Source organism: Anser anser, assembly GCF_964211835.1.
Source record: "Anser anser genome assembly, chromosome: 1".
NCBI lineage: Eukaryota > Metazoa > Chordata > Aves > Anseriformes > Anatidae > Anser > Anser anser.
This window is the reverse complement of record NC_139720.1, coordinates 130,144,540-130,171,320: the sequence shown is the minus strand read 5'-3', so window position 1 is coordinate 130,171,320 and position 26,781 is coordinate 130,144,540. Positions and strand designations below refer to the sequence as shown.

The window sequence follows — 26,781 nt, the reverse complement described above, 5'->3', positions numbered from 1 at the left end:
GAACTAGGAGCCCCCAAAACATTATTTCACTGTTGTCTCACTGGTGGCAAACAGAGGAAAATAACGACTTCCCTTGACAAGCTGGTCGTGCTCCTCCTAATGAATTCCAGTCTGCGATTTCCCTCACTCACAGCAGCCACACGCTGTTGGCTCATGTTCAACCTGGTGTCGTTCACAGTATTCGGACCCTTTTTGGCAGGGCTGCTACTCAGTCACTCAGCTCCCAGCCTGCATCAATACATAGGGTTATTCCACACCAAGTGCAGAACTTTGCACTTCCACTTCTTCATTTTCACGAGTTTTCTGCTGGCCCAGTCATCGAGTGTATTCATATCCCTCTAGATAGAAGCTCTGCCATTTGTCGTATCAACACACCTGCTCCTTCTGCTGCCACTGCTCCAAGACAGCTGGAGACAGGGCAGTTTACCTTAGAGCATCTAAAGTGGTACTAGGCATCTATCCTCAGGTATCTAAACTCCACCCAAGTTTCCACTGAAAGTGCATAGCAGAGGAGGGAAGAATGGGTAGACATTTTTCAGGATCTCACCATATAGCAGAAAGAGTCTGTATGTAGGTTCTCAGAGTTTAGTGATGTCATTTAATGTTGTACCTAGCCTTTCGTCAATTTGGAGCTTTTATATTTAACATTAATAACATTTATTTTATGTGTGGTTACAGAGAGGTGCTTGGATTGCCAGTTTGCAATCTGCCGGTCTTAAAAATAACCCCATTGTTTTGTGAAGTGCATGCTACATGTCTGAGATTCTGCATAAAATATATCAGCTGATGAAAGTGAAGACTAGAGACAGATACAGGACAACAGTATTGGGTACAAAAATATCAAAAGGAGAAACTAGGGCAATTGACAAGGTCATGATACACTACTTGATAAAATAGGGGATTCATCATATCTAACTTTAAGCATACAGAAACCAGGGCTATTCCAAGTTCCCTATATAGTCAATGAAGGCAAGGAGAAGATGTCCTATTTTATTGGTTTGTTTTGTTATGCATTTTGAGAGCTCTGAGCTTTGTAACAGCGCAAATTGCTGAAATGTAGAAACTCTTCCATGAAATGGAGTTCTTATCTTCTGCACAGCTCCTGGCCTGGTTTCTTTTACTTTCATATATGTTTCCATACATGAATGCATGCCTGCACATGCACACGCACACACATTTAAGAAAATAAACTCCCAAAACTATGAAATAAAATTGTCAGAAATGGATCTGCAGACAGCAATTTATACACCCATGCATATACAGTGTAAATTCTTCTTGTGAGCTTACAACCATATTCATGAGATAATTATTTTTAATAATAATTACACAATGGTATGAATAATATATTATAGTATATAATAAATATAGTAAATTTACTATAGTAAGAAATATTATTTATGTAATAGTGCAATTTCTATTTGTAATATGCAGTATTTGTAATAGTGGAGGCAATGGCTGAAGTACTGATCATCTAGTATTAAGGAAATGTATTTCATATTCAGATGACAACACAAAATGGATTTTTTCTTTTTCTTTTTATTTTTTTTTTTTTGTTTTTGAGCAGTCATGTGCTAATTGGTCTCTACAATACATATCCATAAACCAGTTAGAAAAATAACTTATGTTACAGCTTCCTAAGTTCCAGTGCTTGTTAGTCTTCATTCTGTAACCGTTTTACAATGATACAGATTTCCTGTAGGTGCAAAAAATGCATTTATTTCATATCAAATTGAGTACTTCATCACAAAGATTCTCGTGGTGGACAGTTGTTTTTTTCTCACTGTCTATCAGATAGATTTCTGAGCCCTCCATCTGTAAAGATCAGGATGTTCCTTATGGGCATCACAAGTATATGAGTTATTCTTGTCTGCCTTGATCTGTGTACAGCTCTATACTTCCAAGAGGTTATATCTCTTTACAGAAGAAACAAAGGCAAATTGGATGCAGCACATCTATGAAAAGCAGAAGAGAGAGTGTGTAATATGATGCACGTATTTTGTAGAAAAGCCACAGGACATACACATCTTGCAGTTTTGCATGTTTTTTAGTTACCACATAAATGGCAGAATTACTGTTGTCTAGGAACCAGTAGATTCAGGGTCTGCCGGAAGTCATGATGTCTGACGACATCCACAGCATTTTGGTCCTTGCTAGGCATCACTGCTACAAGTGAAGTGAAGAAAAAAGACACCAACCAAAACAACCAAATGAAAAACAGAAACCCTTATTGTCCCATGTCATCTAAAATGATGTTTGTGTCTCTTCAGATAGCTCAAATCCCTTGTTGCTTTTTCCATCATCATCATAAGGGTTCACTTCACAGTTTGATTCTGCTTCTCTTGCTCTTCCTTTTGCTTTCCTGTAATAGAAATTATTTTTATATTACAAGCCCCTGGTCTGTTCAAGTCCTTCTGGATCCGCAGAATAAGCAATTGCAAATAATGTTGTTCTCAACTGGGAAAATTCATGCCAGAAGGAATTTTTCATTGTCTTTAAAGGGAACAGTAGCAAGCCCACTACATTCTCAGAAATCCCATTATCAGAGAGACATATAAGAACAACCTGACCATATTGGTGAAAATGCAATAATATTTAAGAGACATGGCATTCCTGGACAACCCCCAACAAGACCACTGAAGACTGCAGGTGCTGACAAATGCGGGCAAATTCTGCTGCTGAAGAAGGCAGCACGCAACACACAGGCTGCTCCACCAGCCTTGCGGCAGGGCTGGCAGAAGCCTGACCGTGCCACAGCTCTCTGCAGCTGCAGTATGTCCAGCTGCCTTGGCTAAACTGCTGATGAAAACGGACTTTCACTACGCTGCCAAAGCTGCCGTGCACTGAAAGGCAGGGAGCTGAACCGTTAGCCACTACCATTGAAGGGAGGGAGATGATAAGCAGTAATTCCCTGATTTGCTTCATTTAGATTTGGTGGCCCATCTGTAAGCACCCTGATGAGTCAACCATCGGGACTTCTCCCTCTAGTCGTGATTATAGTGTCAAAAATACTACTCACTTTTTTCGATCTCTCTGCCCACTGATGATCAAGACAATAACTCCAATGACAACCAGGCTAATGACCACTCCAAATATAATTAACCAAATGGTGACTGGTGGTTCATAAGGTGCGGCCAGGGTTGGAAGTATGCCCACAAACTCCAGCGTGTTATCGTCCAGCCTGAAAGCCTCACTGATTCGTCCCCGAGACATCCTGCCGTCAGGAGGAATTTAAAAGTTTCACATGTTTATTGGAAAGAAATAAACATTTCTCAGTTGCTTTATAACTCTCCAGTATGCCAAGCTCCCACTGAACTGCTCAGTTGAACAGGCTGCACAGGAGGTACTGCTAAACCCATATTCCTTCTGTTACAGGGCGGCGGGTAACAAGCATGATAACTTAAGCCCTTAACATGTTGCAGCTTAAGTGACATGTTCAGACACTGTCTAAGCTCTTAAGCCCAGTCTTAACAGGTTATCAAAATGCGGCAAGCAGCCTTATGATCTCATTCTCTATTTGTGCTTTGCCTCTTATTCTCTTTATCCATAATTTTCTTGGTTATATGACAGAAAACCACAGCTTTGCCTTCTTCTCTTTCCCTCCTACAGCCTTCCACAACCTTGATTTGTGCTCTTTACTGCCCTGAAAATACCTTCCCTGTTGTCTTTTCTGTATCTTGTTTTCCTGAACCTCTGCTTCTGTCAGTTTGATCTGGACAACGACTTTCATAGTCATACCTCTCCCTTGGTTCACCGGTTTCTCTAACTGCTTTTTCAACCCCATCTCATGTTGATGCTACTTTTAGATTTGTGCCCTCTTTTTTTCCCACTGCACATTATCCGTGACCATCTGCAGACTTGCAGTTTTACTTACCATTTTTACAGTAATAACTGACAGTGGTTTCATACTGTGCTATAAAAGAGCTGTTCATTGACCCATAAGTGGGAATTAGCTCCTGCTCTGACTCCTTTTCTCTACAATCAAATACAACTGGCTTTCTTTCTAATGCATCATTCTGCAGTCGTCACTAACAATAATTCTCGCACTGAATTTTCTCTAATGAGAGAAAGAAAACACACGTGCTCTCGTGCATGTACACACCATTACCATGCCTCGTATTTCAGAATATAGAATAGTTCCCGTTAAAGTTGAAGCAATGATATTTCCTGGCAAAGTATGATGCAATTAGGTGTGTTATGACAGTTTTACAAGCCCCCTGAAGCATTTTACATTGGCTGCTGTCCAAGACACCATCAGATAGATGGACTGTTTTCTTTCTAGCATAACAGTTTCTCTCCTAGTATTTCCATTTTAACTGCAGAACTGACTTTCTTATCACCCTTTCTGTTTTAGCAGGCTTAAGCTCTGCTTTTCCTTCCATCCTTTCATACACTGTTTTTGTTTTTTTTTGTTTTTTTTTTTTTCCCAGAAAGCAAAATCTCACCTGATGGCATTTTCCACGTCAGCTTTGGGCACAATATTGCTGACATTACCTGGCATGCTGACAGTAATGTAGAAGGAGACCCTTTGCGTTTCTTCCCCAACATGAATGTCTGTCGCCCTGATTGAGAAACAGAAGAGAGAGGTTTCATGGTTGTTGAGATGACATTAGCTTTAAATTCAGGTAGGGGAATGGTTGCATTGAATAGCTAATGCTAGTCTGTGCTAAGAGAAAGCTTCCTGGTGACCTCAACTTGGAAGTTAAATTTATTATCCTGTTAGAAATTCTTTTTGTAAGTGCTAAGGAATAACCTCAGATGGAGAGAGTGTACTCTATATCTGGGACAATCCTTGGCATAATTTTCCAAAGTACATAATCAGCATACAGAACAAAGAGTGCTCAGGCTCTCTAGGGAGTGTTTAGGGCAGTTCTCATGAGGGAAGTGATATATGAAATACCAAGTGGAAAAAAAAAATAAAAAATCCTTCTTATGCTCTGCTGGGAATAGGTCCTAGACGTTACATGACTGATGTTCTATAAAGTAATATCAAATATTTAAAATACATAGCTTCTGAAAATTTTCCAAGAGACCTAAAAAAATGGTGTTTCTTCTTACCAAAAATCAATCTCAGATGATAGATTTTATGTTTGTAAGTAAACTCAGATAAAATTAGTAAGTCTGCATGGAATTTTAGTGCATTATGATCAACAAGTTTATCTTTCCTGGGCTCAAAACCTCTTGGATATTCAGTAACGTACATGTATACAGTTGGAAATTTTTATTTCTAACCAATGTGTCTTCTCTGATATTTCCATGTATGTATTGGGCAAAAATTCTCAAGGCTCACTTTCATCACTGATGAGCAGTGACAAAGATGACAAAGCCTCTGCAGCCACTGAAGTTACCTAACTTTAGCATATTACTCCTGAACTTCATGCTTCTTGGGGAAGAGAAAGAACAGCATGTAATGAAGCTGGCACCTTGTCTTTTACAACCAGATGATGTTTAACATTGTTATCACCATTCCTCTTTGTATCTGACAGAAATCACAATTAATTCCACCAACCCATACCACTAGTGAGCAAGAAGCAATACAGGCATAGCCAGCACGGTTAGGCAAGCCACTCACTGGAAGTCGACGTTCTGTAGCTTTTCCTGTGCGAAGTATTTCCTCATGGCATAGGCGATGGATGACTTGAACAAGAAGAGCTCACTTTTATCCCACTCATACTGCAAAAATAGCACAAGAGAGATTCATCGGAGGTGACAGATGTATGGCAAGTTAGCTGACACTAAGAAATCATTCTAAAAAGAAATAGTAATTGTAATGCTTGGCATGCGCTTCTGTTTTATTTATTTGCGCCATGACAGCACTTCAGGAACCTACTCAAACATTTTATCCCTGTTAATCTGGGCATTCTGCAGAAGAACAACCAAGCAGGCATCCCCACTGCCAGATAGCTCATCGTGCTATCCCTCTGCAATCATTTGGGGCTGCTGAAGATGTTGCAGTCCTGCCTTGCAGGATGCAAAGGCAGCGGAAGCAACATGTGCTCTGTCACAGTTACTGCAATTCATAGTCTGTGCTTTAGAGAGAGGATAATAAAGTAGCCATAATGATGACAGCACTTCATGATTCAGATCAGCAGGTTAAGCTCATAGTTGCATCTGCCAGGGCCAAAAGGGCTGAGCAGCCGGTGCTGATGCTGGTGGTACAGAAATGCAGCCCGAGTGGGAATTTCAAAAGCCCATGCTGGTTCCTATGCCCAGAGAGGTGAAAAGCTCATTGCATCAGTATTTCTACTATTCTTCCCTTAAGAACAAACAGGCAATATAAAAAATTCCTTGCTTATGTTCAGGCTCCTCCCAGCCTGCCTTATGAGTCCAAAGTTATCCTGGGGCACAGAAGTCAAACCCAGCTTCTCTGGAACAGGAACTGGGAGCTTCACAGAGGGCAAAAACCTCCTCAAGAGCTGACAACACACCCCAGCCCGTTACGCAATGCCTTGTGTGCACAAAGGGAAAATTCCTTTCAGAACTATCTGGTAATTTTTATTTCTTTTTGTCCCCTGAAGGCTTGGATTTGATTGCATTGCAGGAATGCCTATAAATGCTGTCACTAATAGTTTTACACCGTTCCTGACTTTCTCAAGCATCATTCGGGAAGGTGCGGTAGAAGACAGCTCTGTTGTAACAGGGCTTTATAAAATCCAGACACATTCTTCCACTCTGTCCTCCTGTCAGCAGTGGCATAAAATGAAGACAAACCCACCGGAGGCGAGAACAGGAGGAGCCCACACGGATACTGGTCCGTGCTGCATCATGCCCCAAGAAAGACACTGGTGACCCTGGCAGAGCAGCCCCCATTTCCCCCCGTGCCAGGCTGGTTTCTCCTGCCAGCAAAGGCAGGAGCTGTTGTCTGCCCCTGCCCTGGCAAGGCACTGGTGTTCTCCTGCTCACCAGGAGCCAGGCAAAGCCCTGCCCTGGAGCGCTTCCCACTCTTTATTTCAGGCAGCTGGCAGCATTCACCATCACAGCTTGCCAGGCTGTTGGGGGGGGGGGGGGTTCCTCTTATTTTTGTTTATCCCAATATCTTTAGGCTCCATAGTGATTTTATTATTTTTTTTTTTTTTTAACCAGGAGCTAATTGAGCTTGATTCCTCTACTGCTGCTTTCTGTACTTAGCACCTTCGCTTTTAATCATTTATTTTTTTTCTGTAGTATTTTGTCTTTTTAAGTCTAATGTACTTTAATTGCCAGTGTGCCTCTCAAGTGCCTTTATAAATAACATTACTGGCTGTGTGGAGGGAAGTACCTGGCTGGCTTCTGGTCTGTGTGTGTGCAGTGACAGCCCGCACGCTGTCCCTAGGCGTCTCAGAGATCTAGTCTGGTGCCTGCTGTTCGCCACAGGGGCTGCTTGGCTTACAGAGTGAAGTGAATGTCCCGTGTTCCCTGCAGGACCCCCACATGTAGCTTGAAAGGCAGTGCGAGTCTGCCCTCTAATTCAAAAAGGCTTTTCCATGATAAAATACACGTAAATGCCTGCAGGATGACTGCTTTCCATTTCCAGACACCACCTTTGTGCCCGCCTGTTACAACCTGACCACAGGTGTGACAGACACCCAGTGGGGAATTCTGAATTGATGTTTGAAGGCGGGTTTATTTTCAAATGGTGGTCAGGGGATTCCCATTCATGAAAGCCTTTATTTTAGATAAGACAGATGCAGAATGGTTTGGCAAGGGACTTTTAACAGTTTCCCTTGAGAGGGCCCTTGCTTAATGCCCCAGCTGGAACAAAGTTGTGGGTGTTTTCAGGCTCATCAGCTACACTGGTGATGCTGTGGCTGCAGCTTTGATCTCGTCAGCCTGAGAACAGTTAGCAGGGTAATTGCAGCTGAACACACTCCGGCGTAGCTGGCATGGGCCTATCTGTGAGCCTGGGTGCTTAATTTGCCATCACTTTGTGCTATTGAACTTCCCTGCTGGTAACATCCAGGGTAGGTAGCTGAGGGCTGCAATACTGCCTGTGTGAGCCGTGGTTGCCCCCAGTGCCACCATCCCCCAGTAGCACCCTCCCTCCCTCTGCCAAAGAGCAGGGGATCTCTCCTTTTGCATTCTAGCCAGTGCTAAAGAGCAGAAATGCAAAAAGATTTGCTGGCGTACTCAGAATGCCTTCTGCTGTCCTAATGGAGCAATATACCTCCAAATAATCTTAAACACTTGCACCGCATTCCCGGCTTCTGTGTGCCGTGAGCTGCATAAAGCAGCCCAAACATATTGCTCTGTGTAGTGACAGTCCGTGTGTGTGCCACTGCCCACTTCTCTGCACACCAGTGCCCAGAGACACGTCCCCAGGAGCCCCACGGGAGTGAAAATTGGGGCAAAGTATAAAGCTGCCGAATGGAGAAGGTTTCTTGCAAGTTGGTGACATGGACTGGTTGTGAGAGGAAAATGCACGGCTTGCTCTTCAGAGCATAGGAACCTATTGTCCATACAATAATTCAAATTAAGTAATCTGTATGAGATTGTTTTACAGCTGCTCAATTGCACAACAAAAGGCTGTGATGGCAAAAGGCAGGCATAAAAATGGTATTAAGCTAAACATTAACCATAATGACTAATAAATGTGTTGTAATAGGGAACCTTTTCATGCTGCTGATATCAGTTTTGAATTGTATCTAACTCGACTCAGCGGTCTAGGAAGCAATAAAATTCCAGTGGGGCTTGCATGTGAGAGAGTGATAGAAGTGAGAGCATCAATTCATATAAAAAATGAGCCCAAGGTATTGCGTCCTTGCTAGTCCAATAGGCTCCGGCGTGCAGGTCTAAACGGCCTGCCTGATGACATGCTCCTTCTTGGAAAATTACCAACGCTCCGCAAGGTGAAAACAGCGATTAACAGGAGCAAAGTGTCTGCCCTGAAACCTTCTGGGACGCCTCCATGAGACTGGCACAAAGAGACAGAGTGAGAATAAGGAGCAAATTTTCAGCCAGGTGTCTGGGTTAAACAGATGGGCCAAGCCAGTGCTCTGCTTAAAATCTTGAAGAGCCCTCTTTTGCTTTGGTGAGTTTTGTCAGTTGCTGTAATACATTTTATTGGGCCAGCTGGCGTAATCGTGGAGAGCAGACAACTCTCGTGGGAAGGAAAGCCCTTCTCCTCCCCTGAAACACAGCAGGTGCACTGCCCCTCTCAGTCTTTATAATAGAGCTTGTGCCTGCACAGGGGCAGCAGAATACCTCAGGGCTACAGCAAACAGGCAAACAAAGATCTACAAAGGAGCAGTGATAGGAGAGCTGCAGTGCAAAACCATTTGAGAATACAGGGTGGGATTTAACCCCTCTGTTTTAGTCTCATATTTAAATGTGAAGTAGCTACTCTGATAACTTCTGACTGCGGTCAAGATGATGGAAATTAGGAAAACATGTGGGTAGAGGCTTTATCTTTTACTTAGCCATAGCAGCATAGCAGGGCTAAATATTGCAGTTTTTAGGTACACAGGTCCCCTTATGCCAGCCCTCCAGGTAAAAAAAAATGATTGGTACCTCCATGGTGTAACTTAGCTCATCTAGCTGAGATGTCTTTCTTACCATGGGTGAGACCACTCCCAGGAGAGGTCCCACTGCTAACTGTAGAGGCAGTCTTGACCACAAACTCAGATAAGACATCTATGGAATAACCCTCCTTCTTAGCTGATGCCACTTTTCAGACCCAAAGCCAGCCAGACCCTGCCTTTCTTCCTGAGTGACCAGCACAGCATTCCTGTTGCCCAAGCAATACACAGAGCGTCCCAGTGCAAGCACACTTACTGCCTCGTTCCCCAGTGCTGCTTTCAGGCTGATGCGTACTTTGATGGCGTTTTCAGAATCTGATTGAAAAAGAAACAAGGACTGGGTCAGAGCTGCAGTGACATAAAGGTAGTCACTGGGAAATGCCGGGATAGCTACAGTTTCCTTGCAGCTTCACCTGCTTTCCCTGGCCAGCTTGGTGGGATTTATCTTGTTTCCCTTCAGCTGTCTCTAATGCCAGCATCTGCATCTGAGCTGTCAGCCACCCGAGACTGGTTTTGTTGTAGATCAGAAGAAAGAGCACGTCTAGAGGACAGTCCTCCAGCCTTCTTTAGACGTCTCCCGAAGGAAACGTGTCTTTCCCTCCACGGAGAATAGGCAGCTCAGAAGCAGGAATTGATGTCTGACTAGGCGAATCTCACCACCAGAGACAGGCACAGCACTGTAAGAGTTACGGAGCTATCCAGGACTAGCGGTGATTACAGGTGTACAGCATGGACTGTTCAACACTCAGTGTCATCACAACAGGCTGAAAAACACATTTTCCCACTCACTCCTCCTTTTCCTCCCCTTGAGCTCCCTTCTTTGAACAGCACATGACAGCAAACAAAATAGTAGCATTTTGTACTGGTTTGTACAGAAATGGTAGCATTTCTGTACTGGTTTGCCTTGCTGTGCGTAAAACTTACTGCTCAGTGTATGTTTCCCATAACCCTGTCTTCATATAAAGAAGAGCCTTCAACAGCTACAAGAGACAGGAACTTTGCTGGTCAAGGGCTGTGCGGACCAACTATTACCCTTAATTCGCAAGCAGTACGTACACGGAGTCCAGTCTGTATTCCAGCCAATGTATCTGCCAGAATTGTTTTTTTGCAGCCAGTTAAATAGAGGTTCGAAGTAATGGAGTAGAGGTGTTGCATTCATGTATTTCTCTCCTGTTAAGTTTTCCAGTGCTTGAGTCCAGGGCTTAGATCTGCCTAATGCAAGCAATTCTCTGTGTATGTGGAAGGAGAGACAATGTATGTTATTGCCACGTTCCGTCTAGGCATCTAGCAAAACAATCTGCAATCAATATCAAAGTTTTCTACTTTTTTTTTTTTTTTTGGCTTCTGAATCTTCTCCTTCCTCCCATCATTCTTATTAACAAAAAATATTTTTTCATTAACAGGAGGTTAAATCTTTGAGGTTTGCTTCCTCAGCTGATATAAATTTAGCCAAATTGTCAAAATGAATTGACAAGATAAATGCTAAATTTTCAAGCTAAGTTCATTCTTGGTGTAACCTCAATGACTCTGGAAGCTTTCACGGGTGACTTAGCCTTTGCTATGCTCTGACTTATTACTTATGAGGAATTGTCTTTGTTACCTCAGATTCCCACCAGCTGCTGTGGAATTGGTGATGTCGCATGTGTGAAGAGGGCCGGTATGGTTGGCCGCTTTGCAAAGCGCTTCGTGGAACTGGAACTGGTAAATGGTCCGGGTGTAATACCTACAGGAAGGGCAGGGAGAAGGAAGGCACACTTTTTGTTAGTTGTCAGTCAAGAAAATCCCAAGTCCTTGGACTCTGTGAGGCTCTGCAGCATCAGCTCTCTCTCCTGCTTGGGAAGAAGCACTGCAGCGATGGGAGGCCAGCCGGTATTTATAGGCTGTGCTAACTCTGATTTAACAAAATGCCAAGATCAAAGGTAGCAGAAATGTCCCAAACCTGTTTGCTGCCACATAGCTCAAGGTTTTTCCTTTCCCAGGTCTCTGCTCCAGCTGAGCCTCTAGGATGAGGTGGCTGGGACACAGAGGGACCAGAGATAGTTTCTTCAGGGCTGCATGTGCATGGCCTGAGAGACAGCGGTACGAGGCAAGTCTCCCCATGAGACAGGCACATCATATAGATGTGATCCCACCAGTCTGATGGCAGCACAAAGCTGCTGTGCTTGGCAACACACCCAGCAGCTTCCCGGCCATTCAGAGACTGGCACAGTGAAGCTCCTAGTGTCCACTGAAAAACCCCCACTGAAATCAGTTGCCTTCAGTCAGGATGTAAAACAAAATAAGACGGTGTCATAAAAATCTCCAGTATGTGTTTTAGGTAATCAGAGCTTGATCTGCACCCAAAACGTAAGTCATGAATTAAACATCGAGCAAGGTTGGAGCTACCTTATGAATGAGTAATCATTGGCCACGTGGAACAGTGCAGCAGGGTCGCAGTACGTCTCATCATGAGGGACTGGTTCGACAACACCAACTATGTCTCTCCTGGAGATGGAGGAAAGAAAAACCACGGGATTTTCATTAATAGTTAATAAGAAAAAAAAAAAAAAAGATTCTTCTTTTCCTCTGTATTGTCAGATACCTACGGGTAGCTCTCTCCCTTCCAAACATAGGAGGTATATACAGCTCTCAGTAACCCCAAAAGAATACTGCTCCACAGCTGGAGACCACAAAGAAGCTGCTTTGAAACTGATGGCACAAGGAAAGGATTTGCAGAGTGTGCAGGGAGTAACTGGTGGTGTGAAATATCCTACAAGACGTGCTTCACACACACCTCATACCCTGGGACACCCCAAGTTTTGTGCTGGGTAAGCGCATGCAGAGACTGGGTGGCCCAAAAGGTGAATGACCTGCTGTCCCACTGGGACGGAGGCGAGGGTTTTCTTCTTTTTTTCCTCTCCTGAGAGCATGCTTCCTGATCAGTACTACAGAAACAAGCCCATGCCCTAATTTCTGAAAATGATAATAAACTTACACGGAAATATTTTATCTGTAAACCTGGATGACAAGGTCTTGTTTCAGCACAAAGCTTTGCAGTGTCGTTACAACAGATGTGATAAGCTTCCCTGAACAATTTGTCACTCTCCATTTCTCTGACATCTCTGCTACTTTTGAATAAATCGAAGCTGGCTGATTTTTTATGGTGGGTCAGGAGGCTTGCTGACATCAAGTTTTATTACAGATTTTGTTTGTTGATGAAGGCTCACTGTTTGTGTTCCTGTTAGAGTGTAGACTCCAATTTCAGTGTGGGGATTGTTTGGTTTCTTTGCATTTTTCTGCCCCCATGTTAACCACCCTGGGAAATGATGGACTCCAGCCTGAATCAAGCCTCTTTTTAATCTTGAACTCCAGGGAGGTGGAAATAGATTGGCTGGTGGGGAATAACCTGAAAAGGCACCTCTGGCTGCTACTTACCAAGGGAATTGTATTTTCTTGACTGAGAAAGGTGGTAGTTAGCAGGAATATCAATACACAGGAGAGGAAAGAAGCAGTCTGGAGATTTTTGGACAATTTATATCCAAACACACTGTTAAGTGGGAGAAAGGAGAAAAGCATGCAGAGATGTTTTTTAGACTGATATCTGTATGCTTCTCAGGTTGGCATGTGTGATGAACTTCACCTTCCACTTGTCCTTTGGGAGGTGGGGAGCAAACAGGAGCATGGGCCCAGTAAGACTCAGGGAAGAGAACTGCACTTAAGCTAAGCAGATGTCCTGAAGTGTGTATCATGGGGAACAGCAATGCTGATCCTGGGATCTGGAACATCCCATGCAAAGGCCACAGGCTGTCTTTATCAGAGAAGCTGACATTAGAAACGAGGAGAAAGTCTGCTGAAAGGTAGGGAAGCTACCCAAAGCTGAGCACAGTGTTAATGGGGATAGACTGCTTGTGAGACCTTGCACCATGTTTTCACCACGTTGGGTGTTTCTACATGGCACTCTGCTGGGCTTTGTAGAAACATGCTGAGAAACAGATCCTGCACAGGGGGGCACAGGCATCTCAATTACGTTGAGTAACTGAGAAGGGATGGTTTTGCAGAGTCAATTGAAAAAAAAAATCCTCATTTCTCAAACTTACTTCATCTCCCACCACCGCTTCATCCATTCCTGCTTTGTAATCTCGCCCCTAAAAACCATCCACCTCCACTTCTCCAGCATGTAAGTAAAAGGCATTGTTCCAACAATCGTTAGCGCTTGTTTGAGCAGAAAGTTGATTTCAGTTTCTGAAGAGAGAAGTAGTTAAGGTAACGGTTATGTTAGCAGTTAGTATCCAATTAGGCAACTGAAGTTGCTTCCTATTACAGCTAATGCTTACAGATGTTTGAGTTAGAGGTTTTACTAAGAAAAAAGTGGAAGGAAGAATACTACTGAAAAAAAAAACCACACATGAGGAAAGATCACTTAAATAATGTATACCATTCTGTATCTATTTGTCCACCACCATCACTTCTTAAATAATTTAACACCTTGGTATTTACATGCCATTCTCCGATGGGGAATTTTAAGTTGAAGATTTTAGTACATCTCCATCCTTATAATGCAATGCTCCAAGAAGGCAAACAAATTGCATTATAATGAGAGCTTACGTCACCTGTATTGTCCATTCAATATGCACATAAAAGAGGGATGTAAATCTCAAGGCTTCAGTTTCATTTTAACTGCTAAGTGCATACGTCTGTAGAGAAAGGTATGTCGTTATGCAATCAAGAAATTTTTTCAAGAAAATAGTCTTCGAGAAATTGAAAAGACTATTGGAGTCTCATCTAGGTGAGCTATGAAGATTTTGCAATTTGTTCAGTAATGAAGAGCTAGCTATTTGTTTCTAAATTATGTAGCTGCATTATAAAGTCATGTTCCTCACTTCATGATGTGATTTGGGGGAAAAAATAGGATTGCTGATAAGTTGCTGGGGCAGAATCTGCAGAAGCCTCTGAGTTGCTCACTCAGCTTGCAGACAAAATACTTTGCTACAAAAAAAAAAAAAAAAAAAAAGGCCTGTGAGCTGTGAGTGTTTTCAGTTAAATATATAGTTTTTATGCATTGATTTACCTTCATCCTCTTGGAAAGTTGGCTCTAGGAGGTCGAGGGATTTCAGGTGCTGTGGCGTAGCTGCAGAAAGTGACATAATTTCACCAACAGCTTCGTGGAAGCCCTCGTTGGCACTGTCCCGCAGCAGGAAGGGCTGCACAGAGTACGCCATGTCGTACTCGATGTGGCCCATCTCGTGGTGCACTGTCAGGAAGTCATCCATGGTCACTTTGGTGCACATCTTGATCCTGCACACCAGGGCAAAGTGTTTGTGGTTAGAGATATGGTGGCTGGGCCACCGCTGCGGGGCAAAGCAGCCTCCAGAGCCAGCGAGCACCCCGCGCCCCAAGCAATCCCAGCATGGCGTGAGGTTATCTTGGAAGGGTGAGGCCTGGAGGGGAACTCAGCAAAACACTTCCATCCATCCACCTAGTGCACCAGGAGTATGGGAAAATGGCTGCTTTGTAAGAAGCAGGTACTCCCTGAAGCTTGGCAATAAGCTTGCTGTGCATGTTGGAGTGAGCATCCGTCGTCAAATTTAAGCAGATGGCAGTGTCAAAAAAAACTGTCAGTCACTCCTGCTTTCATCCTTATGCAGGTACCATTTAATAAAGGAAATTATTTCTTCCAAATGCAATTTCCTTTCTCCTCCCCCAGAGTGCTGAGGAGGGAGACTGGCAGCTTTTATTGCAGCTCTGCTGGGGACCAGCCTCTTTCACCAGGGAGCTGCGGGGACTGCAAGAGGGGATGGATTTTGCTCCAGGACACTTCACTGTGTGGGAACTTGTAGTCTCTCTCCTTACCGGAATACAAAATTGACTGATGTTTTTCATGAAACTCTGGGAGTCTGCCTACCCATTCTGATCCATCAGCTAAAGGTAGCAGGTGGCGTCTCAGGAGGGTTGCATTTGCTGCCCAGGGACCTGTGCCATTGCTGCAGAATGTGTAGGTGACCAGAAATCCCAATGGAACCAACAAGCACCTGCATTTGTGTTTATTCTTTAAGCCCTGGAACATAGTCATTATTTTTCTAGTTCATGTAAATAATAGTCACTTCCCTGCTTAAATTTGAGAGTAGTCCTTAGATCTTCACAGGAAAAGCTACACAGTAAGTTTTACAGTCCCGCAGGCTCCCTGCTCCCTTGTTTTTCTTTCCTCTCTTATCAGACAGAATAAAAATAATGAATAAGGAACAATTAAATCTTAAAACAGCATGGTGCACCTTCAGTGAATATATGAATGCTCTAGGAGATGGTATGAGAAAGGGTTATAGTAACTGCAGTACCTGTAGTCATTTTTGCCCATATCCCATGCCGTAGGATGGCAGACAACCTTCCTGTTGTCGGTCGGCTCTGTGAGCATGGAGTTTTTCCAGAAGCCCTCAGTCATGTTGTAGAGGCCAATGGAGCTGAAGAAGGCCTCAGCAGCTTTGAATATTTTCATTGCATCCCAGTTCTGAAAAAACAATGACACCATTGATCATTTCTTCTGCATGGAGCCCGTTCCCAACAGTCAACTTAAAACAGCGCAGCTGACTTCACACTGGTCTGTCAGGGACTTCAGGTCAGCACCTGGCTTACTGAAAGTCAGGCAGCAGTGTCCATCACTGGCACTTTCGTAAATTCTGCTGGGAACTGGAATTAAGTGTTTTCCCCACAAACAAAATAGGCTTCTGCACTCAGAGAGTCAGCAGATAGCACATGACCCAGACCAAAGAAGCCTTTAGTAAAAGATAAGGTGGTAGAGATAAAAAAGGTCAGAAACATGACAGACCTGGGATCCATTTCTTCAGCCACTTCAGTTGGGAACAACTTGTTTGAGGGAGTGGAGCTGCGCTCGTAGCAAATGCGTGTGAGAGGGGGTCTTGGCCGGAACCATAAAACCTGGCAAATATATCTATGGGAGTTGTCTATCAGATTGTAACTGCACATTAATGACCAGACTATTTCCAAATGCCACTCGGCAGTTTAATTATTCTCAATAGCAGGAGGTCTGCATTGGCTGGGCTGGGTTTTTGCAGAGATTTACGTGGCAGATGGCTAAATTGGACAACAGTCCTAAATTAGGCATGAACAAGGATGAGTCCAGCCTTCATCCCTGAGTTTCTGTAAGCAATGCTTCTTTTCCTCATGGTGGTGCTTTGGTATAAGTAATTTAAGACTACGGGGGGGGGGTCAGTTCTGTGAGATTCATACACTCTTGTTCAAGCTGCTTATGTATCAAATGTAGCTATTCCTTCTCTTGCCAGTACAACATTTAAATGGAGCACTTCCTCTGTGAGGAGGGTAGAATTCAGGTAAATAATCACAATTCAAAAACTTCCATTTAACACCTTCATTTTCTCTAACAGGAACATGGTTTAGGCAAGCATACAGAGAGTTTTCTTCATCCACATTGTCCGTCTGGCAAAAGTGTCATGGTTGCTAACACTGCAGATCTCAAACACAGACCTTATGGTGCTATGCAGTTATCAAAAGATAACAGGCAGAATTGCAGTTTCCTAGCTGTACCCAAATAAACAAGAATGGCAAAAAAAAAAAAAAAAAAAAGAAAGAACTACAACATACAAGCTATTTGATTATGGTAATGGCTGGCAAAGGTCATATTTGATAACAGCCAGTTCCATGAGTCCTAAAATATTTATATCAACAAAATATATCTCTTAATGGATAGGAGTCTCTGAGGAAAACAGACTCGGAGCCAAGATTAAGCCAGTCAAAGAGGGTGGGGAAGAAAGAGAGGAGAACAACTAAGGGAAAGAAAAAGTACAGTGGAAAATGAATGAACACATTAAGGTGAAGAGCAAAAAAGGATGCAGAAAGCAATTCTTTGCTTGCGCCATGGCTGCCTTTGGACAGCTATAGTTTTATAGACACTGGCTGACATGTTGTGTGTAATTTTTATGCTACCTAAATTCGTTACATAACGCATATTTCATAAATAATTTATCATGTCTTACCTTTTGAACCATTGCATCAGTTACATCAATGTTTGGTTTGGCTGGATAGGGAACAGTCAAGGAATACAGATTTGTCCAAAATCTACCCCACATATCACCTTCAAAAGAGAAAGAAACATAGAAATACTTTAAATGGTTGACTATGTATTGTTTAAATTGTTAAAGACAGTTTTATAAATTGTGCGATATCATAAGAAGGGACTCCTACATGCCTACACAGGTCTGATCCAGATGTGAAGTGGAGAGAAGCAGTTCTGGGAAGTCATGCATAAGTCAAAGTCAGATCAACAATCCTTTTATTTCCCAAAACTAGCTGTACAGTATAGTTTCAGGACTGATCACCTTCCAAAGGTCTGCTTAAAACTGAATGTCCATATTGTTTGCCCATGCGATTGCTGCTGTTGTGCTCATATACATTACAATTACAGCAGCTTGATGCTGCTCACTTTGAAGGCAAAGTCATGAAATGCCACTGCTAAGGACAAGATTTGAAAGGAAAAGAATACAAATCTTTCTGAAACTCTCATTTCAGAGGAAGACAAGTGCCACCAAGGGGAGAGAAATGTCGCTGTGCTGTGCTGGAGTTTTGAGCTGGGTGCCCATGGCTCCAGCAGGCAGGATGCTTGCCCTCCCCGCCTGCCTCTGCTGCTAAGCACCTCTGCCATCTCTGCCAGGGACCTCTTGTTTCTCCTCTCCCCTTCTCTTATCTGTACCCTGTTTGTTAATATTAAACAGGCAGATTACTCTGTGCTCATGTGCCTTGAAGGTGGTCATCCTGTGTACAAGGCCAGGCTCGCGCAACACAGCCGAGTTGTCATACCCAGCAAATGAGCGGGGAGGCATCCCGTGGAGCTGATGAACTGGGAGCCGTAGGCCTGCTCCAGACGGTGCCTCACGTAGGCATGTAGCTGCTGGTACAGAGGTTTTATCTGGTGGCAGAGAAGGAGAAGGAAGCACATTAATTTGTCTTGTCTCTACCCGATTTGTCCTTCCTGAGCAGAGAGCCTCGAAGGTGTCTCTGACAAAATTCTCCCCTCATGAACCCGCAGCCTTTGGCATGGAGCAGCAAAAAGGGAGCAAGCTGCACTGTCCCTATGTGGTGTGTCTGTTTGGGGATGGTGGAAATGGGCTCCAGGCCCTAGCAGAGGCTGGCTGCAAAGTTTTTGCAACAAAAGGATCATGGGGAGAAGGACACTCCAGAAATTCATACAAGCCTATGTGCTCTCTGCGCCTTTCTATTGGGCTTGTCCTGGCATGGCTGCAGAGGTAAAAATGGTCATCTATGACCCCCAACAGCTGTTAACCTCATGTAGACTGAGACCGGGCTGTCTACAGCAGGTCTAGTCTTCCTTCACAACATCAAAACGTGAGCCTACCCTCACAAAACACAATTCCCTGTACTTGGTAAAGGCATTTTCCTGCCCCTACCTGCTCAAATGTCTTCTCCACATCTTGAACAAGCTGGTCACGGCTGTATTTATACTCTTCTGGGTAATCTGCTTCATAATTTGCCCTCCAGTAATCTCCGTAGTCAGCATAACCTGTAAAGTGGGGAGGTGTTACCCCAGGACACAGCACATGGCGTGGCTCAGCCAGCAGGAGCAACGCAGCTCCCTGCTGACCCTGTGCAGGGCCACAGACTTTCCCCAAAACCAAAGCAACACCAGGACTGAAATTCAGCTTCCAGCGGCACTACAGCTTCCAGTCCACTGAGCTCCATCAAGCCTGGAGACAAAATGGTTCATAGCTGAGGTTTTTTCCCTAGTGATATAGGGGAAGGTCATAGTGATGCCTACGCTTGATTAAAATTTTCAATCTTTTTTTCCCCTGTCCAACTCTTTGGAGTATAATGTCTCAAAGCTGATCTCTAGCTGTAGATTAGCAGTTTTGAGGAAACAAGGTTTATAGGAAAGTAGGTGATCCAGCAGTAGTTTTGCCAAGAGGCAGATAATGTAACTGCTTCAGCAGCTATTTTAGAAGTCCTCCGAAGAAAAATAGCAGCAGCCTGCCATTGCTCCTTGAAAAGACAATACCCTGTGATTTGTGGGGAGATCTCTGACTGAAAGCACATTTCCCTTAGTGCAAAATCCTTTCAAAGCACCTGGCTGCATCTGCTGCCCCAGACCTGCAAAACCTGATCATTCCGATTGGGGCAGAACACTTTAAAATGTAACACTGCTTGTGGCTGGTGCAGGAAGGCCAAGAGGAAAGAAGAAAAATCACCGAGGACATACAGCAGCACTCAGAAGCCTTTTAAATTGAGCGTGTTTGCCCCCAAGTCACAAGCAGTGCAGTTCTGGCAGTGTCTAGTGAAGGGCTCTGATACATTATGGCATTTGGGAAAAGTGGCACTAAAGATTTTTTGTTGCCCTTTTGTTCCAGGCTAGTGACATAATTCTGATCTGGTCCTTGGCACCTGTCTGCACCACCTTTTATTTGGCATCATGCACACTCAGAGCAAAATATGCACAAAATGTTGATCATCAATGTGCAAAACAGGCTGGGCTGCGAATTCTGTGAAAAGTGTGCAAGATTGAGGTATAATTCTTAATTTCTGGAAGCCAGAAAAAAAAAAAAAAAGGCAACTTACTATTAAGCTTTGCAGCCTCATTCTTAAGTTCAACATACTCTTCATATAATGGTCTCATCATCCTGCCAACATCAGCTCTCCAGGCTTCCCATGCCCACAGTCTCTCGTGATAATCTATGCTGTTGGCCATAATAGAATCCAGACCTGTCAGAACAACAAATATATATATATATAAGTACTAGGCCTTGAAAAAGCAGAATCTCTTTATTTTCTTTCACAGCAGGCAAATGAGCCAAAGCCAAAGAAATTTCATGAGCTAAGAAGATAACACTTTGTGTTTGATACATTAAAAAATCCCATTATTTTATTGCACCCTTTTTTGATTTAAGATTTTCCCCTTCTTATCTTTAAGAGACACAGAGCAGATCATGAGTCACTCAAATTAACCACGCTCTCTCCCTGCATCAGCTTCCCTTGCCTTGACAGTGTTCTTGAGACTGGCCTCAATGCGATGTCGAGCCCAGCAAGACTTGGATGCCAGAGGAGAAAATTATAGACTTTCCACAGCGTGGGCAAGCCCCGGGTGACAGGCAGGCTGTCACATAAGCTGAGCAGCCCTCTCCTGCTGCAGGCCTGCTGCAGGTCCCTGGACTCCAAGGTACGAAGAAATTATGACTAAGCTTTAGATAGCAGGACATATCTATGGGAACTACAGCCTGTTTTCTTGCAGTCAGGAGCCTCTCATGGGTTTCCTTCCTCTTTTTTGAGCCGGCGATATGAAGGGCACCATATGGGCAGCTGTTAATGCCATACCTGGCTCCAGCACCATGCAGTCGAATGGTTCGGTGGTTTTGCAGACGGTCCCAGTGCTGTAGATGGTACTCATTGTATTTAGCACGGTGCTCAGCTACAAATTAGATGTGAGATAGCCCATTAGAAACACACTCTGTGCAAAATAGTAGCCATAATAATGCATAATAATGCTAATAATAGCCATAATAATGCTAATTCCTTAAGAGCTCGATTCAATGCCTCACCAAGAGCTTAACATTTAAGCGTATGTCTAAACTCATCAGAGATTAATGAAAGAATTTGCCCGAATGCATTACTGAACCAGGACCTAACTGAAAAAGACAGATAATCTCTCGAATATATGATGTAATCTACAGGTCCTTAATATCCAGTCAGCAGATCTCTGCATTCGATGAACATGAACTGTCGATATACAGCAGCAATAAAGCAATAAAGTTTATCAACACCCTCCCATGAATGTGGACCCACCTAAAGCCTCCCAGTAGTTCATGTTCTGGAGCAAGAGCAAGAAGGGCCCCATCTGCAGAGGCTTTCAGGCTGACTGCTTGCCAGTGTGACATCGCACCAATGCTTAAACTCCACCACAGAGAAGTTACTGCTTGTGTCTTGGGTCAGCTGAAGGCCAAGTGCATCTGAAATCACCCAGCTCAGAAACTATGCTACACAGCTCTGTCTTTTTTTTTATGTTTTCAAGTTTTCGTACCTCAAGAAAAGCACGCACCACTTTTAGCTTTTCCTTTAGGACTAGGCTTTTCCGCATTTAAAGCTTTAAACCAGAACCACTTAGAGCTGTCAGTGGGAGGGGTCGTTGACGACTAGCTCTAACTTTATCTCTGTCAGCTTTAAAATGAGTGGGGACCCTGGGAAATTTTTGTGTCAGTGAAAAATATTTAAATATTTCTGTGGAATCCCATCAGACTGTGCAAAAAGTCACTTTTCAAGTGAAAATCAATCATTTCAGCCCCAAAAGCCATTTATCTAGGAACCTGCAAGTGTCTAAATGTGGAGAGTACTGAAGAAAATACCTCCTCAACAGAGACAGCATTACCATCAGTGCCCTGCTGTGCTCAAAAATAAAAACATATTTGTATGATCCTCCACCATTCCCAGCAAGGCAATCTGTCTTTCCAGAGAGGCCATTTAGGCCAAACAGGATGTCCAGCCAGCCTGCTGCATTTCGTGTGCGGTGGTTAGCACTGCTGATCTTAGCCAAAAAATCAGAGGATCCTTCCATAATCAGGACTGCAGGATCCCCTTTCTGAGCAATTTGTTTCAATTTGATCTCCAGCAATAAGAAACTAATTCAACCCTCAAGCGCTGGGCTATAGATCCCTTTTGAGTCTTCAGAGATGCTCAATCCAATTCCACGTATGCTCATTATCCATACACATGAGTTTTACGTGAACTTTACAGTGGAAATGTCAAACCTCACTCTGAATCTTGCTTAATGCTGGCCTTCAGCAGCTTGCTGTGGAAAGGGGCCATTGACCTTCACCAGTTTCAAGCATCCCAGGGCGCCTGCTGCATAGAAGCATCCCCTCTTCTTCACAGCCTGACAACGCAGCATGTGCAGGGAACAAAAGGTTGCCTCTGCCTCCGCCTGTTTGGCTCGCTGAACATCCTTCCTCCCATCTCCTTCTGCTTATTGCCCTCGCTCTGGACTTGGCCATGCACTTGACACAGGTCCTCCTTTCCCTGTATGACTAACCTGGCCATTTGTGCAAGGGCAACTCTGAGGCGGGTGCGAGTTTGCAATTTATGGCATGGATTACACAGCAAGCTGATGACCTGAGAGGGAAGCAGTTTCCTAAGCCAGACGCCCCTCATATTGCTGAGGTCACCTAGCACAGGTACGTGCTCCTGTAAAAAGCATGATCCTCAGCCAAGCACCGTGCCCTCGCTCACCTGGCACAAACAAGCTGTGCTCAGCAACTTACCCTGCTGTATTTTTCCGGTGACAGCACAGAGGATCCCCTGTCCTGGAGAGACTGGATCTGGAGCCTGATGAGAGGATCCTGAATGTCAGATAGAGGGAAACTGCTGGCGTTCCTGGAGGCCTCCTCATAAAACACGGACCACTTGGCACCCGCCTCGTTCTGCAAGAGGTTCACATAAGCCCTGAGTTACTTCCCTGAAAGAGTGCAGAGCCTGATGTACTCAACAAGCAAAAGTATTTCTTCTAGGGAAGAGCTTCGCTTGTGGAGTCCACGTGTGGACTGTAGGTTTAGCACTTGCACTGTGCAGCTGGAGAACTTTCTGACTTCCATTTCCTGATAACAATTTTTCTTTGGTAATAGCAAAAAGCAGGACTGTCTCCTCATAACATATTTGTTATAATTGATCCTGCATCATCTAGCTGTGTTCCCTGCTAGATTAAATCACCGTAAATTCTTCTGTTAGTGCTTCCTTTGGCTCACCTGGGCCTAACAAAGCACAGCTACAAGCCAGGGCGCAAGAGGGCTGTGACCCTGATGTCATTGCCCATTTCTGCTTCAGTAGCAGTAACAGGCAGCAGCCAAGATATTGATATTGAGTCCTCTCATGCAAATATCACTTTCTCCTCAAGTTTTAATTAATAAAATATTATACATGGGCATGGGAGGCTCTAAACAGGTGCCTAAACCAGGCATGCAAAACCTGAATTTTCTACATGAGATTGCTTTTTCCACTGTTGCAATTACATACATGTGAAACTCCCAAATTACAGTGCATGAAGCAACACCGTACTGTTTGAACTTGAGACCATCTTTAAAAGGTCCATCTTATTCTTTTCATCTTTCTTTGTATATGTTTGTACACAGATTAGCACATCATCACCTGTCCAAAATGGCAACTAGAGTAGTGCTAATCCGAGCCCTTGGGACAGTTTTATTAATTGTGCACACGACAGAACTTTCTGGGCTGTGAAGAGGGCATCTGCAATGCCTGTCCCACCCTGCTAAGGCATCAGGGTGCAACAAATGCACGGTGAGGCCAACACTTTCTCCAGGGCTGTGCCCGAGTTGTCCAGCCCTGTGCAAGATGGACCAACCATTCCTGCTTCAGGCTCTGATGGAGAGAGGCAGCAACAGACATCACATGCCCACGCAGACCCCAGAAAGCTTTCCAAACGCTCCTCCTTCACAGGAGCAAAGCAAACAGGTCCGCCCATTGCTCAGCAGCTTGGAAAACTCATTGGGCAAGAGCTTAATGAGCACCCAGAGGAAGAGCAGCACTGTGCAAATCTGCATTTGAATTGCTCGTCCTGAGCAGGGAAGGAGAGGTGCTCTAGGAGCAGTGGGGCAGGAGAGGGGGCTCTTTAGTTGCAAAAGCTGGGGGTAAACAGTTTGTGTCTGTTTTTTCCCTAATTAGAGAAACTGGTTGATAAGTCAGAGGAATAGTTATGAGGTTTGTGGCCCAGTTTACAAGGAAAATGGATGGGAAGGAGCCAAAAGGGACAGTAGTCATTAACTCTGCTCCTCCAGCAGACAGGGAGGAGGGGAAGCAGTGGGTTTATTACCAGCACTACGAAAGAGATCAAGCGAGAGAAAAACGTCCTCTCTGAGCACTGGACTAATTGGTTCTTATTGCTGGTATCTCCTCACGTATTTTATTATCATCTCATTAATGCTGGAAGTGCTGTATGGGGCTTTCATTTTACGTGTTTGGAAACGTTACAGTTTAAGTACCTGGTGCACTGGAAAACATTCCAGATTGACAATGATTAGTCATTAGGATTTCTTCCAACAACCAGTCTCCTTGCTTTAATTAAGAAATACTATAATTAAACCATGCTTTAATTAAGCTATAAGACAAAGTGGAAGACTTGTACCATTACACAAAAGTAGATGTAGGATGTTCAGCTTCATTTTTATGCTCTGAATTGTTTTTCTCTAAAACTCGACTTAACTTTAAAATGCAAGTAGCTACAAAACTCAAGGTGGGTTTTTTTGTTTGGTTGGTTGGGTTTTTTCCTTCATTTTAGAGGTTCCAAGGTTATGAGATGCCAGGCTGCAGCATGGCTGTATTAGCAGCCAGTCAGATCATGGCTGAGTGCTCTAGACAAACACAGTACTTGCCAAGAGACCCAGTTGACTGGGACAGCAAGATGGTGGTGTTGGAAAGCAGGGCAAACTGTGCTGCAAGGTGTTTCAAGTAAAAATGCTCTATTCCTTCCTCCAGATGGATATTTACTTTCAAAGCAATGTTCTAGACCACCATGGTGCAAACTCCACTGGTGGCTTTTCGAAATCTGTGATCTCACTTTTCCAGTTTAATACCCCCAGCCAGTCTACTAACAGCCAGGGCTATGAGATGAATGTGGTCAGAAGGTCTGCCACTCTATAAAGAATAGGGTCCCCTATACAAGACAGGGATAAGCTCAGGACAGCAGTGAATATAGAGGCAGGTGCCCCTCTCCATCCCGCTGATTTTGGGTCCAAACATTCAGCACTCCCTCACCTTTTCCCCCCACTTACTGGGGTGACTCAGGGTCATGGCAGAGGGCAAGTGCAGCCTCTGGCCATGCCCATGCAGTGTGAGGGCAGCCCTGTCACCAGCCCTAGGCTGCAGAGGCTGCTAATGGCCCAGGCACCTCCAGTGAGTTAAAGCAAGCTCCCAAAGCAGCACCCAAATTTCTGTCAACCATGGTGGAACCAAAACAAACTGTAAAGCAACCATCAGATTCCTAAAACACTATTAAAACCCGTAGAATGGAGCACTTACCATCTTCGTGGCCGTCTCCTCAGTAATGTTGGTGTTGTAGTTCCATGAGGCAAGGGAGCTTTCATAGCTGATGTCTTCTGCCCTCACATTGAACTCTGCCAGAAACATTTGGGCTTGATTTGTGACATCCTGTGGGATCACGACAGTGCTCAGACCACAGAGAAGCAAGACGTGAGCCAACATGTTCGTGTCCAGGCTGAGAACCTCCCGATGAAGTAGTTTTCCTCAGATGAGCTTCTCTACCTCCTTCTAATCAGCATTTATGCATGGCTAATGTGAACTAAAGAGGCTGAATCCAATTTTCCAGGCCTTTTATAGGTTTTATCCATTGAGGAGAGAAAGGAAAAAGTTTTTTATAAAAAGTCAAATAAACAGAAGTCAATGATTAACTTTGGAAAAACATAATTACTCCTACCATTTTATGGCCTTCTTATAAAAGGCTTTTACTTTTGGTTAATGTTTCCCAAATGCGCTGTCAATGATACAGCTGGTCACTTTATCTATAGCCTGCCAGTGTCTTTGGTAGCTCAGAATCTGTGAATCCTTTAACAGGTTGGTGATAAGCTGTAAAAATATTTAGAAACTTCACTGAAACACCAAGCCATGACCTTATTTCCCAGGCAGAAAGAAATTCCACTTAGCCCGACATAGGGTATGTGGTTAGATGTTCAGGCCCATGTTTTATAAGTCTTTGCAAAGCCTGAGTAATTTGGAGACTCTTCCTCATTCTCAAAATGACTGGGGCATATAAAACTAGATTTTAAAGGTGTTTATGAACTATCAAAAAGGAGCAAGAGAAATGGTGGGATCACATCTTGTGCAGTGACCTAGCTTTAACCATAAATCAACTTGATTTAAGTACTAAGATAACTAAGACTACTAAGATGATTTCAGTTAAATATCTAAATACCTTTGCTAATCCAGCTAGGAGCTGAGCGCTTACTGCAAATCAATGAGAAAATCAATGCGTGAATTAGCTCTGGAAATGCAGCTTGGGTTGAGTGTTATTGATCAGATAATACCTTAGTACTTTTTAAATTAGCGTATTTCTGCTTCAGGATCACTTGGATTGGGAGATGTGACTGTGCAGCCACATCCGTGGGGTTGATTTCCAGTTCCTAGAGGAGCTTCTCAGAAACCTTTACAAGCCTGTGTGGTGGTATTACTCGGGTGGGTGGCCAAGCTCCACCACAACCGCTCTCTCACTCCCCCTCCTCAAAGAGAAACGGGAAGAAAATACGATGAAAAGGGGTCAAGG

At 43.9% G+C, this 26,781-nt stretch overlaps 1 protein-coding gene across 1 annotated transcript; it reads right to left on the bottom strand.

Moving 5' to 3' along the window:
* Positions 1-1,507: 1,507 nt before the first annotated feature.
* ACE2 (angiotensin converting enzyme 2) lies at positions 1,508-25,862 on the bottom strand. Its single transcript, XM_083794672.1, has 18 exons — positions 25,524-25,862; positions 22,757-22,915; positions 20,820-20,913; positions 20,067-20,210; positions 18,905-19,017; positions 18,297-18,405; positions 17,477-17,574; positions 15,803-15,972; positions 14,539-14,765; positions 13,568-13,712; positions 11,877-11,975; positions 11,092-11,214; positions 10,548-10,720; positions 9,748-9,806; positions 5,570-5,670; positions 4,443-4,559; positions 3,017-3,211; positions 1,508-2,359 (listed from the first exon to the last, which is right to left on the bottom strand). Exons 1-18 carry the CDS (start codon positions 25,704-25,706, stop codon positions 2,242-2,244), a joined length of 2,427 nt encoding a protein of 808 aa, XP_083650798.1. The 5' UTR covers positions 25,707-25,862; the 3' UTR covers positions 1,508-2,241.
* Between the last annotated feature and the right edge of the window lie 919 nt (positions 25,863-26,781).

Coding starts and splice junctions, on each gene's coding strand:
- ACE2 (XM_083794672.1), bottom strand. CDS start 25,706: ATGTTGGCTCACGTCTTGCTTCTCTGTGGTCTGAGCACTGTCGTGATC. Junction 20,211..20,819: donor CTGCATGGTGCTGGAGCCAG/GTATGGCATTAA, acceptor TTGTTCTGACAG/GTCTGGATTCTATTATGGCC. Junction 18,406..18,904: donor TGGAGAAGACATTTGAGCAG/GTAGGGGCAGGA, acceptor CTCTGCCACCAG/ATAAAACCTCTGTACCAGCA.